A 12979-nucleotide genomic window follows, 5' to 3' on the forward strand; every position below is an offset into this window, starting at 1 on the left:
ACAAGAGACACCTTGGGATCTCAGAGCTGAAAGCAGACCATCCCAGCACTCCAACAAGTACGAACAGAACAACATGATAGGGGAAGCTCTGACTTTTTCTGAGGAATCTGCAAGATTGGATGCCTTGCTGAAGTGCCTCTACACAAATGCATACATTATTGGGAATACACAGGAGAGGTTAGAGGTTGGCAGTAATTTTATTGGAGTATCTGATTTGTGATAGCTCACATAGCTGAAGTGCTGCAATGGATAGATATGGACTGCCTAGGAAGACAGCCTAGGATAGCAAGGAGTGGGAGTTGCCTTTTATGTGAAAAAGCAGCTGAATTACATGGAGCTGTACTTTCAGTCAGATGAGCCTGTTGAGAGCTTATGAGTTAAGATTGGTGGGCAGATCAATAGGGGTGACACTTTAGTGAGTCTTTACAATAGACCCCCTGAGCAGGAAGAAGCAGATGAGACCTTCAAACAACTGTAAGATGCTTCATATTTACATGCCCTGATTCTTATGAGACTTCAGTTACCTCACTGTCTGGTAGAAGAAGCAACACAGCAGGACACAGGCAATCCGGAAGGTTTCTGTAATGCATTGATGACCTCTTGCTACCACAGGTGATCAAGGAGCTGATTAAAGAAGGCGTTATGCTGGACTTCACACTTAAAACAAGGAAGAATTGGTTAGGACATGAAGACTGGAGGCAACCTTAGCTGTAGTGACCATGGGATAGGGGAATTCAGGATTTTGAGAAGGAACAAGGCAAAAATCAGGATCACAACTGTGGATGGGTTAACCCTATTATGAACGGGGAAGTTAAGCTAGAGAATTCTGTCAGTGACCCTAATTTTTCACAAGTGGCTGCCCAGGTTAAAAGTGTATATGCCTGCTCTCTCTGCTTTTCTTCTGCAGTTTGTTTATGCTGGTTGTAGTGTTCTTTGTAGCTGCTTGGGGAGGTCTGCTTGGGGAGGTCTGCTTGGGGACTTCATCCATTTAGTTTTAATCCATCAAAGGACGCAGCTAAACATGCCAGTGTACAATATAGCGGAGGTAGTATAGTGGCTTGCTTCCTCCAGAAGGGCAATGCCCCTTTCTCTGGTCCTTAACATCTGCTGCTCACCCTGTACTGACTCTGGCAGATCCACTGCATAAGCTGACTCAGTACGTTAAGCTGGCAGAAAGCTAACCTAGCAAAAAGCAGAGTTCTCTGCTGGGCTAATGAGTTGAATTAGCTTAGTGAGGCTGTAATGGAGGGTAGGTTAACAGTCCCTCTGCTCTTTCCCATGCTGTTCTAGCCTTTTTATGTACCCTCTCTGTAAGTGGGGTGCTGCCTTAAGGGTATAATTTATTGTTACTTTAATGCAGCGAGAGTGAAAAAATACTAACCAGGAGTCTGTCCAGAGCTGGAGGTCTGTGGGTTTTGGATCTTCCCTGTCACAAGGACAATTGTGGAGAGAAAGAGAGTGAGTTGGCTGATTATTTTTTTTCTTTTTGTTTTTCTTTAGATGAGAGGCATCTCATCTGAAGAGGTGGAGGGAATGTCCTCAGTACACCTTTAATCTGACTTAATATTTGTTTTAAGGATAAAGCTTTAACATTCTTATCTGTAGAAGGAATTTCATCAGAATGAATCTCTTATATTCTTTTTTTTTTCCTCACCTTTTCTACCCAGCATTACTAAGGAGGAAAGCTTTTCATAGTTGTTGTTCAATTTGGGTAATATTGGGTAATAATCTTAGGCAGATTAAACCAAATGCATTTAACATACCTTTGATAAAAGCGTGATGCAGTAACATCTATTATTACATCTCTATGCAGTAGGTAGAGCTTCTAATTTTGGATGTTAGACCTCTATTTTTCAATTTTACAATAGCCTGCTTAGAATAATTAACAGAGCAGTGACAAATGACAGTGAAGAAACTAGATAATTCTGGCAGTGCTCATTTTAATTTTGTCTTAGTGTTCTGTATTGTTGTCTGGTTTGGGGAGAGGAGAGGTGTGGCAAGGAATAGTCTTCTGCATCTAGGCTTTAGAGACCAGCATTAGAGAGGTTTGGTCTTTTGCCATTGTAGCATGGCTGCAGGCATAAAATGTGCATACAGAAAATTGCTGTACTGTCACATAGGCCAGGTGAGATTGACTTCAGAACAAGATAAAATGGCATTTTTGTAGCAATAATGTTCCTTTAGAAGACAAGCAAATCTGCACCTATAAAAGGAAAGATGAATTGCTTCACTACACGGTGTTTTTTCCTTGAATAGTCAGTGTCTAGGAAACCATGTTAGTCAAGATAGACGAGTCTAACAATTCAAATGCTCTCTGTACTAAGGAACTGAAGTGGCAAAATCCATTGTGCATGTTACTAATCCATTTGAAGTGTGTGCTAGTAGTCAGGTTCCTCATGATAAAATAATGCTCGTTGCTGAACATCCAGCATTCTGTAAGCATATTCTCTAGGAGACACATTCAGAAAAACAGAATTAAGTGTTGTCTGTATCAATGTAATTTAGAAGTGAATAAACAGTTATAGATAAGGTACACTTCCTTAATGCGATATTATCTCTGAGTGGTTTTCTTTATGGGTGTAGTGAAATATTTGTTAGTACTTAACTGGCAAGCCCTACAGTTTAGCAGGTGTTTGTAACAGTTGTTTTCAAGGAGAGACAAAACAATCCCTCTCTTCTTCAGGAAGCTATTAGTGTTTAAAACTGAGCACAGAAAACAACAATGGAGAAAACAGGCCAATGACTGTGTATGTCTAGGTAAGAATGCTCTTTCAGGCTTGAGAGAACCAGAGGACAAAGCTACTGGGGCGGGGGGGGGGGGAAAGGACCGTTTTGTTAATCTCTTCTAGTGAAAACCAAAAGATAGTGGTGACAGAAAGCACTGGAAATCCTTGAGAATGGAGACAAAAATTTCAGACCTCCGATCCAGGGAAGAAGGTTATCACCCTTGCTACAGAGCCCAACCCACAAAGCTATTGCTTACCTGGTGGTGACTTAATTAGAAGATGAAAAATTCTCAGTCTAGTTTCTCCAGGGTATATCACTGCAAGTGAATTTACCCATTTTTATTATTCTGTTCTATATGTGCTGGTCACACAGCAGTAGAGAAGCCTTAGGGAGAGATTCAAATGTTGAAATTTTTTTGGTGCTATGGGCAAGATGGAATTATCAACAGCAGGACAAATATTGCAGAATCATAATGTCTCAGTAGACATTGAGACAAATAATATGGAACCCACTGTCTATGTTGCACTGCTTTGAAGTTTATTTAGAGCTTTTTCGAAAGGCATTCCTTATGTGAGCTACGTATACAGAGCTGTTTTTCTAAACCTGCCTTAAGGTGTTTGAAGATCTTGTACATAGCTGAGCTTCTCAAAGTTCAGAGCAGAATTGTCTCAGTGTGGGTAGGGAAAGACTTCATTTTATATTGAACATCAGTAGACACTAAATAAATATTTGTACCTGAATACTAACCAATTATTAAAGAAAGCTGGTATCAACAATTTATAGGCGTAGAGTTTAACTTCTCTTGAAATTAACTCTGTCATGTAAATTGCATCTCCATCAAACAATACTGCTTATTTTGACACTAAACTTGGACATTTGGTGTTGTCTTTCATTCCTATGAAGTAGGGTGACTGCCTGACTCCCACAAAGTAGATTTAACCAAAGCAGACCAAATCCTATTATTTGTAGGCAGATTTCTTGAGTATAAGATAAATATCTGAATTCTTGGAAAGTTCCATTCTGTTTGGAATGTTCTGTCCAGATTTTTGGTTAGAGTTATTTAGTAAGTATATGAAATGTCAGTTTCCTGTTTTACAAAAAAAAAAATAAAAAATTGAGAGATGTACATACTCAACAAATACCTATAAAAAAAAAAAAAAAAAAATTGAGAGATGTACATACTCAACAAATACCTATACTTTCACTAAGAATGAATCGTACTTGAAACATTTTAATCTTGAACATTCCTTAGAAACTAGGGCTTACTTTCAGAAGTAGCAAGCTGATCTGTACAGGTTACCAACATACTCAGGATCCCTTACTAATTAAACTGTCAAAACTAAATATAGTAACCTGTAAATATGTGTCTTGCATATTACTGTGAAATGTTTAAAACTGAAACTGCTGCTAATTGATGTTTATACAATGCAGAAACGAGCTATGCAGTGATATATTTTCCACTTTTGGGTCATCACACTGATCAGGTTTTTTTAATCAGGTCTCAAGTCAGCTCTAGTTGTTAAGACAAACTGTCCCTAATAATGAACTTTGTTATTTTTATAAATGCCTATAATATTTTTATTGTAGGTAAGCAAGTGAGAACCAAACTGTCACAGGCCTTTAATCACTGGCTGAATGTTCCGGAAGATAAAATACAGGTACTGGCTAATTATTTTTAAAAGGTTGTTATTTTTCTTCCAAGATTACTGATAACAGATGATTCTAGTAGTTAGCATAAATTGTAAGAAGTCTTAAATGCACTATTATCTGACTATAAAGTAAGCTTTCAGGAAAACAACTCTAGTACAAGGCTTTTAGTATGATGCAACACTAAAGAAATCACTTGCATGATAATTACTTCTTTCTAAGTCTGTTCAATCTTTGAAGTTGTAGATAAGCAGGTATCACTGTTACCCACTTAACTCAGTTACTAACACTGAGGTTTTTAATGACTTATGAAAGAAGCTAGACAGTTATCTTGTAAATGTCGTGGTTGAAAATAAAATCTTAAGATTTTGATTCAAGAATATCAAAGACAGCAGTTAAATCAACTTTACAAACCCAAAACTATGAGGGGTATATCATACAGTCTCCAGTCCTTACTTTCTAATGAGAAGCATTAAACTAGGAATTCTTGTTCCCTTTTGCTTTTCTGTTGGACAAATCTTGCAAGCTGCATGGTTGTGTATTTAAACACTGTGGCTTGCAAAATGAAAAATTATCCTCTGTGTTAGGTTAGACTGCAGTTTTGCTAAACTGCATATAGAGAGTGCAAAATATTCTGTGTCCAAGACAATGTAAGGAATTAAAATAATCAGTTGTGGTTTTTGACCCTTACCCAGCTGGTCCCTTGTTAATGTCATTAATGGTTGGCAGAAGTACCTTTAGCGTTTGTGAAGTAGTCATTTATAGAGTGGCTTAAGAGTGACACTTCATAGCCCTCAAGTAGCAAAGTGGTTTAAGAGTCTGCATTCATAATCTAGCAATTCTTCTATTTTTCAATCTGTCTGTATAACTCTTTAGCCAGATTTATTCTGTCTTTCAGCTAGACACGTCTTACCCTTTGTGCTCAGATATATATCCAAATAAAACATAGCAACCTGTGTATTGTATGTGTTGATTTAGTCTAATATCATAGATCAGAATTCAAATTGAAAGGAGCCTCTGGAATTTACCTAGGACAACCCTCTTCTTAAAGCAGGGCTTGCTCTGTATCTACTTTAGGCTTCTGGGAGCCTTGTTGAGTTTGAAAATCTGATGTAGTTTCTTCACATTCCCAGGGTGAGTCTCCTCATGCTGAACTCCTTCCGTTATAACAAACCCTTCCATTCTGTTCAACTAGGATTTTTTATGTTACAGTCTGACGATTGCCTCTTGCCCTTTTGCTGAGCACCCATGAGGGTGTGGTCCATTTTTGCTTAGTGATACAGTAAACTAAAGCTGCAGTGCCTCTGTATGAGCAGAAGTTACCAGTTCTGTTAGTTTAAACTGATGCTCACGTAACTATTATTGAGAAGTTGGACCACTTGTTTTGATTATCTTTATGAAGAAAACCAATGCTTTAATGTTTCCTTTACCACTTAAGTTGTTTGTGATGGAACTTAGTATTTTTATTCTTCAGGGCCTTTGAGGACAAAACCAAGGCCCTGTCATCTCTTAATCTGCATCCTGACCCATTTATTACAGCTTTTGTGCATTCTTGTACTAATTTGATAACTAATGATGGTTGAGGTCTGGAGGATCATCTCTGGTCATCTTTTTGACATCTCTCATAATCTTCTTAAGATGTCCCCTGTGTCTAACAGCCTGCTTCCCTTCCAGCTATTTGTATTTCTTTTATTAGAAATCTGAATTCTGGCATTTATTCTGGGATTTTTTTTTTTACCTTAGATTATTTGTCTTTATGTAGTTTATTCAGATGATACAGTTGAGGCTACTGCTCCTCGGCAGTTTATTTTACTGTTGACTGCCACCATTTCACTTTTTTCCCCAGCCAGGTGGTCTCTTCACCCCCACCACTCACTGAATTTCTTGTAGCAATCTGGTGCTGCACTGAGAGACTCCAGCTTGTTGAATTAGAGAACACTGGGTTTGTCAGAGGAACTTTCTCCTAAGGAAGCACTGAAATGGCCTAGTACAGGGTCAACCAAATTTTAGAGCTATTGCAGATAAGGAGTTTAAGAAATCTGTGTGTTGAACTAATAGTGCAGCAGGTACTGATTAGATAGTTTAGACTGTAAGAAAACAACACTGTACTGGGTCTTCAGCTGTCATTATGAAGAGCAGTCTTTTCATTTTCTTGAGCTGCTTCCTGATGTCTTATAAAATAAGCTTTTTCTGCTATATGAGCTATTTCACTCCTTACTTTCACCTTTGAAGCATTTTTGACACTGTCTTAAGTTCACTAGATAACTTGATTCAAACACAGTCATGAAGCACCGTTTCCATTAAATCTTAAATGTATAGAAGCTGCAAGGGATCTGGAAACTGACAGTGATATGAAATAGGTTAGCAAGAGAAACGCTGGAATAAGCTTATCCAAGGAATTCATAAAACACATAGAACGTTTCCTGATAATACCGAGAATGAGATAGTGGACCAAAAGAATATTCAAACAAATAGGTATATGGAATTGCCTTCAATAAGTGCTCTATCCTTTGATTTTTTAAGTCAGTGGTCAACAATGTATCTTGACAGGTCCAAGTAGGGCTTACTTCTTGCTGGTCGGTGAGTCGTGAGGGTTAAGTACGTTGTTCTGGCAGTCATATCTTGGTAAAGCAATTAAATTCCTGGGGTTTAGGTTTTAATCTTTAGGACATTGGTCACTGTACATCAGGTGGCTTGCTGCCCAAAAAAATGCTTACAGCAAAGTCCTTATTGTTTTGTCCTACAGGACCCACCAAATAGGACCATACTAGGTACTTGCTACTATTTTATGGTGGCCTTAGTATTTTTTAGCAGTTGTTTTGATGAATGTTGACTGAGTGCAATGTTTGTAGCTAGCAAGTGTAATTGGTTCATTAGCTTTAAAATCATATCTTAATCAGATGTGTTTTGCAGTGAGTTTATACAGTATGCAGTTTTATATGCTTAAATTTATTTCTATTTAAGCAGGTGCTGAATATACCTGTTGATTGCATAACAGCTGTGCAATAAAAGCAGTGTATAGTGTTAAGACTCTTCATTTTTTGTTGAGATGTTAAGGTTCACTTCTAGTCAGCTACAAACCTGATGCTCTGAAGAGTTGCCCGCGTTAAGTGGTGTATGATGTTGTCTACCTAGTAACAAGTAGTAAGTGTGTAGGAAGCTTCCCAAAAGATATCGTAGCTGTTGTCTTTCTGCCAAGAATTTTCCAAATGATGTTTTGGAGAGAATAGTCTGTCCTTTAAGAGCTCAGTACTGAAGATAACCACACAAAGTGTGGGAAAAGAAAGATGAACTCTCTCTGCTTATCAAAACAAGGTTTATGAGACAAATGGGATAATGGATGATACCTGACGCTCTCAAGAACTGACCTGGGGAGATTTGAGGTTAGTGAATCTAAATGTTTGAAAACACTGTTTATTTTCTTTTCCCCTAATCATGTTTCTACTAACAGACTTCTAGACAATGGCTGTTTTAGAACTGTAGCAACAATGAAGAGAGGCATGCAAATGGAAGCACTTCAGGGAGTAAGTTCACTTTGAATTTGAAAACAGTATACAAAAGACAGACCACATGATCTAGGACTTAGAGCAAACTGGCTGATGAAGAGAATCATAAATCTGTACTAATAGTAAAAGCAAGTGGTCTAAAGGGGAACCTCAGGGATAGAGAATATATTTCTTTAAAACATTTTAAATAAGGTCTTGCAAAACAGGGTATTAAATTACAATGTCAGACTTAATAATTTTCTCTTCTTATAATAGGTTATCATTGAAGTGACAGAGATGTTGCACAATGCAAGCCTACTTGTGGATGATATTGAAGATAACTCAAAGCTACGACGGGGCTTTCCAGTGGCACACAGTATCTATGGAATTCCATCTGTAATCAACTGTGCTAATTATGTGTATTTTCTTGGCTTAGAGAAGGTTTTAACCCTCGATCATCCAGATGCTGTTAAAGTTTTTACCCGCCAACTTTTGGAACTCCATAAAGGTCAAGGCTTGGATATTTACTGGAGGGATACTTACACCTGTCCTACAGAGGCTGAATATAAAGCTATGGTACTGCAAAAGACAGGTGGTCTCTTTGGATTAGCTGTAGGCCTCATGCAGCTGTTCTCAAATTATAAAAAAGACTTAAAGCCACTTCTTAACACACTTGGTCTCTTCTTCCAAATAAGAGATGATTATGCCAACTTGCACTCCAAAGAATATAGTGAGAACAAGAGTTTTTGTGAAGACTTAACTGAGGGCAAGTTCTCATTCCCAACCATTCATGCAATTTGGTCAAGACCTGAAAGTACTCAGGTGCAAAACATTTTACGTCAAAGGACAGAGAACATAGATATAAAAAAGTACTGTGTGCATTACCTTGAAAATGTTGGTTCCTTTGAGTACACTCGGAATACATTGAAAGAGCTTGAATCTGAAGCCTATAAACAAATTGAATCACTTGGGGGAAACCCTGAGCTTGTAGCACTAGTTGAACAGCTGAGCAAAATGTTCAAAGAAACTGAAAATTAAAAATGTAACTTCTGGGTGTGGGTGAAAACTCTTTTTAAAATGGAAAGATAACCAGACTGAGAGATGTGATAATCAGTCTCATGTAAAACTTTCTCTTGTAGCTATGTTAGCAGAAATTACTGTTAAAAACAAGTTGTCACTGAGTATTGCAATATATACCCTATTATCTCTAAGGTCTTAACTGTAACTGCTTACAGTCAGCTTTGTTAAAGCAGATGTACTAGAACTGAAACAAGTTTTGAATCTAAATGTGATCATGTTTACACAATCATAGGCATTATTTCATGCCTAAAACTCTTGTGTCTCTAACCAGGCTATCATAGGCTTCTGGTTGAAATTCTGTGTTTAAATCATATTGACATATGTGTATTGTGCATTTTCAAACTATGCTCTGGTAAACCAAAATGTATGTTAAATAACAGAAGAAGATAGTTGCAACCACAATGGATATAAAGTCGTTGTATGGTGTTTCTAAGTTAGACTTGTGAAGATCAGATGGATCAGCTTACTAAGTTCTAAGGTGAATATCCTAGCCAGCTTCTGGGGATATTTTCAGGGGAATGTGAATTATGAAATATAGCATTTTATATGCAAATAAGACGTTTAGTCTGAAATTGTGACTTTGTAAAGATTTTGAAGTACCCTAGATAAAAAATTCCATCACATCAGCAAAGTGAAAATTCACAGCTGATTCCAGCTTTTCAGTGAATAATTTTGATCACCTGGTTTTAGATTTTGAAACTGTCAAACATTTTGTAGCCAGGAACTTAAATCTATGCATTAGAGCCCATACATGTAACTGTAAATAGCAACACAGTAAGTTGCTACTACAAGTGGAAAGGGCTTCACATCAGGTAACTTTAGGACACTGTAATTTGTGCAGGTCTCTTTAATAATTGCTTATAATTGAGGTGCTTCTCCAAGAGTTTATTCATAATTCATATGGCGTTCCTGTTCTGAATTGCTGTCTGGAGGCATGTTACAGATCTCCCCAAAGATACAAGATCTGTAATTTTTTGCTATAGCAGAGTACAGTATCTTGTTCCATGAGCTACACTACCACTTCAGTTTTGTTAATTGCTTAAATAAAGCTTTAAAACTATAGATAAACCAAAATAGAACTGGGACTGAAAGTAAGATTGAGGGGTAGGACTGATAAGTGACTGCTCACCTCTCTATATGTAAATAAATGTATATAAAGAAAAAAGTGAAGAAAGTGTAAGCAGAGATGTTTGGGTTTTTTTCTTGGCTGGGCTGGCTTTAGTCAGGTTCAATTCCCTTTGTCTTCACAGCTATATAAAGCTTTGCTTTGGGGTAGGAAGGTAATGGTTTGGATCAAAGGTAGGACTGGTGCTATAAGCTGTGGTGTTAGCTCAAGTGTACTCTGAAATGGCCAGTTACTTGGCTTTGAAAGGCTAAAGGATAATTTTATGCAGGTGTTCATTTACTGTACCTGGAAAGCAGGGAGAGCCATGATCTCAGCCCACTGAGAAAACTAACTGAAGAAGGTTGCTGTAATGTCTTCCCTGGGCAGCCTTAATATTCTTCTGAAAGTGATCAAACAAAATTCAGAATGACTGCTTTCAGTCAGAGATATTATGTAGTTACGGATGACAGCTTATCCCTTTTATCTGCATGCTGGGGAGGAATCTTTGACTGATTAGGCATAGAATAATAGCCTTTTCACTGAATGGACCTGGTTGCCAGGACTGAATAGCTTCAAGTTGGTGAAAGGTATTTTTAATGTTAATGAAAGAGAATTGTAATTCCTTTTTCATAACTTGCAGTGCTTAGAAGCCTTTAAATTTTTAATGTGTTATGAGAAAATACTATCTACAGAAATTTACATTTATTTTGTGCCGTATCTTGGGAGTTTCTAAGCACTGTTGCAGCTGATGTTGAATAGGGGAGAGCACTGAAAAGACTACTGTTGTCAGGAGAATCTCCTAGTCTTACTGTGAAAGGTATCCTTGTGTCTATTAGGATATTGTAACTGCAACACAGTGCAAAGTGTACTTAGTGCTATTTTGTGTCTGTTCAGTTGCTGAATGTAAACAGTTTGATTACACAAAACTTTCACAATGAGGTAGCCTTTCTTATTTTTTGTATAAAACTTCTTTACCATCTGAGACTTCTGCTATGTCATTGCTCTTTTGGTTCGGTTCACTCTAGGAATTCACCCCAGTATTTAGTCTAATACCATATCTTGTAGAGTGTGCCTTCTTTAAGTACATTGATGTTTTCCAGCTGCAGACCGTTTAAACTACAAATGGGTAAGAAGGGAAAAGTTGGTCCAGCTTTCTTTTCCCAGGGTACAAAGAGACCATACAGCTCTGTCTTATTTTCTGCCTTCAAGGCTTTTGATACCAGTATTCAAAGCATACCCTGAAGGTATATCTGAAAAGACCCAGAAGCAGAGCTGTTGTTCTTCACTTTGGTTAAGATAAACAGGACTGTGAGGGTTTTTCTTGATGTATTCAGGAGTTGGAAGAGACTGGGATGTTTCCCCTTCATCTGTTAAGCTGGTAGAACATCTCTTACGTATTAAATGTCAGTAGTGATGATGTTCCTTAGTCAAGGTAGATTTTATATTTGATGCCGTAAGATGCGATTGTGCATTCTCATCAATATTCTCCAATGTTCCTGCTGATTCAGGCTGCTGAGGTTAAGCAGTGTTAGGAAAATCACTTCTTTAAAGCAGCATGGGAGTTCTTGTGGCTGCAGAATTGGTTTAGTTGTACAAGTGCCACTCACTGTTGCTATACCTCCCACAACACAGGAAGTGGGGTTTTTTCCTGATCTTCACAAGGTACGCATTGCTGCGGAACAGAAACCTGAGTTGCAAGTAGAGAAATTTTGCCATGGGGAAACAAAGAGGATGCTGGTTTCAATGTTAGTTGCTTTGAGCCAGAATTGTTCCCCTTATTATCTTTGTACCATTGCTAACAAGTTCGGTTATCATGGCATTTCTTGGGGTTTGGCTCTTGTGGTGCATATAAAGAGAAATGCAAATACTCATCAGTCTGCAACATTTCCCCCTACCTCAGTCTGTTTTATTGTGTGCTTGCTTGGACGTAAATGAATGCTGTCACCTGTCTTTGAGTAGCCAGCCATTGGATGGGACATCTGGCTTTGCTTTTTCAAAGGCTGATGTTCTCCCCATCAATTACAATGAAAATGGCATTATTTCAAGACCTTCCTGAGGACATAGCTTGTCTTTCTCCTCTCTGAACTCGGACTGTACTCAGTACTCAGTTACTAAGAGCAACTTTGTATGTATCAGCCAGTTGTTGATACAAACAGCCTGAAAATGTTAATAGCAGTGGGAAAGAAACTGTTGCCACTTCTCTGTTTCAACTACAGTTAATTTTGCTAATTTGCCTGCATGTGCTATGGAGTTTTCCTGTATTAATGAGTGCTTTCCTCAATTATTGTTAAAATGCCAGCATGCTATAAAAACATGGGATTTGTGGGGTTTGAACTTCAATATGACTTTATCACTGAATTGGGACAGGATTTTACTCATGTGCAAGAGCATCTTTTACTCTTCTTTGACCTGTCTTAATTGTTTTACATTTCAGGTTTGATATTTACATTATTCTTTTTATTATTTGCTCAGTACTTTCACTGTAATTCCTCTTTCAGTTATATTTCTATTCTCTGCTAATACCACAGCATACATAATACCATCAAACTCATTTTTCATCCTGGTCAAACAAAATAGTCTCGGTCTGCTTTTGTAGCAGTAAATCTTGGTTCATCATATGCCTTCACAAAAGTAATCAAAGATTTTCTACAATCCTGAAATGCCTGAAACTTTTTTTTTTTCCAGGAAGCTAAAACCTGTAACATTTTATATTGCCATAAATTATTTTTGTCCCGTGTAGCTTGAGCTACTTTCCCTCTCCTACCTGTTTGCTTTCAAGACCTATTTTGCTTTGGTGCTAATGCCTGTTAGGTCTTTTTATGAAAAAAGTTAACTCCCTAGCCCTGGGGAAGAGAAGTTAATTTTTGTCTGGGTTAATGAATTATCCCACTCAGCAAGTCTGATGAATGTCAGAGCTGGCAGGTAGACAGAGGCC

General features: G+C 37.8%; 1 protein-coding gene across 11 annotated transcripts in view; it reads left to right on the top strand.

Annotated features, from left to right (window-relative positions):
- GGPS1 (geranylgeranyl diphosphate synthase 1) overlaps positions 1 to 12273 on the top strand; it is a 21970-nt gene extending 9697 nt beyond the window's left edge. For 7 of the 11 annotated variants that reach the window (XM_017817474.1, XM_017817471.1, XM_017817473.1 and 4 more), the window contains exons 3-4: positions 4315 to 4385; positions 8136 to 12273. In XM_017817474.1, coding sequence (XP_017672963.1) covers positions 4315 to 4385; positions 8136 to 8897 — 833 coding nt within the window. In that variant the 3' untranslated portion in view covers positions 8898 to 12273. Of the gene's footprint in view, positions 1 to 1387; positions 1459 to 4314; positions 4386 to 7825; positions 7899 to 8135 lie in introns of those variants that run through there. The other 4 variants (XM_017817478.1, XM_017817476.1, XM_017817477.1 and 1 more) reach the window with 3 other exon arrangements.
- The last annotated feature ends 706 nt before the right edge of the window (positions 12274 to 12979 follow it).

Source organism: Lepidothrix coronata, unplaced genomic scaffold (assembly GCF_001604755.1).
Source record: "Lepidothrix coronata isolate B3197 unplaced genomic scaffold, Lepidothrix_coronata-1.0 Scaffold61, whole genome shotgun sequence".
Classification (NCBI taxonomy): Eukaryota; Metazoa; Chordata; class Aves; order Passeriformes; family Pipridae; genus Lepidothrix; species Lepidothrix coronata.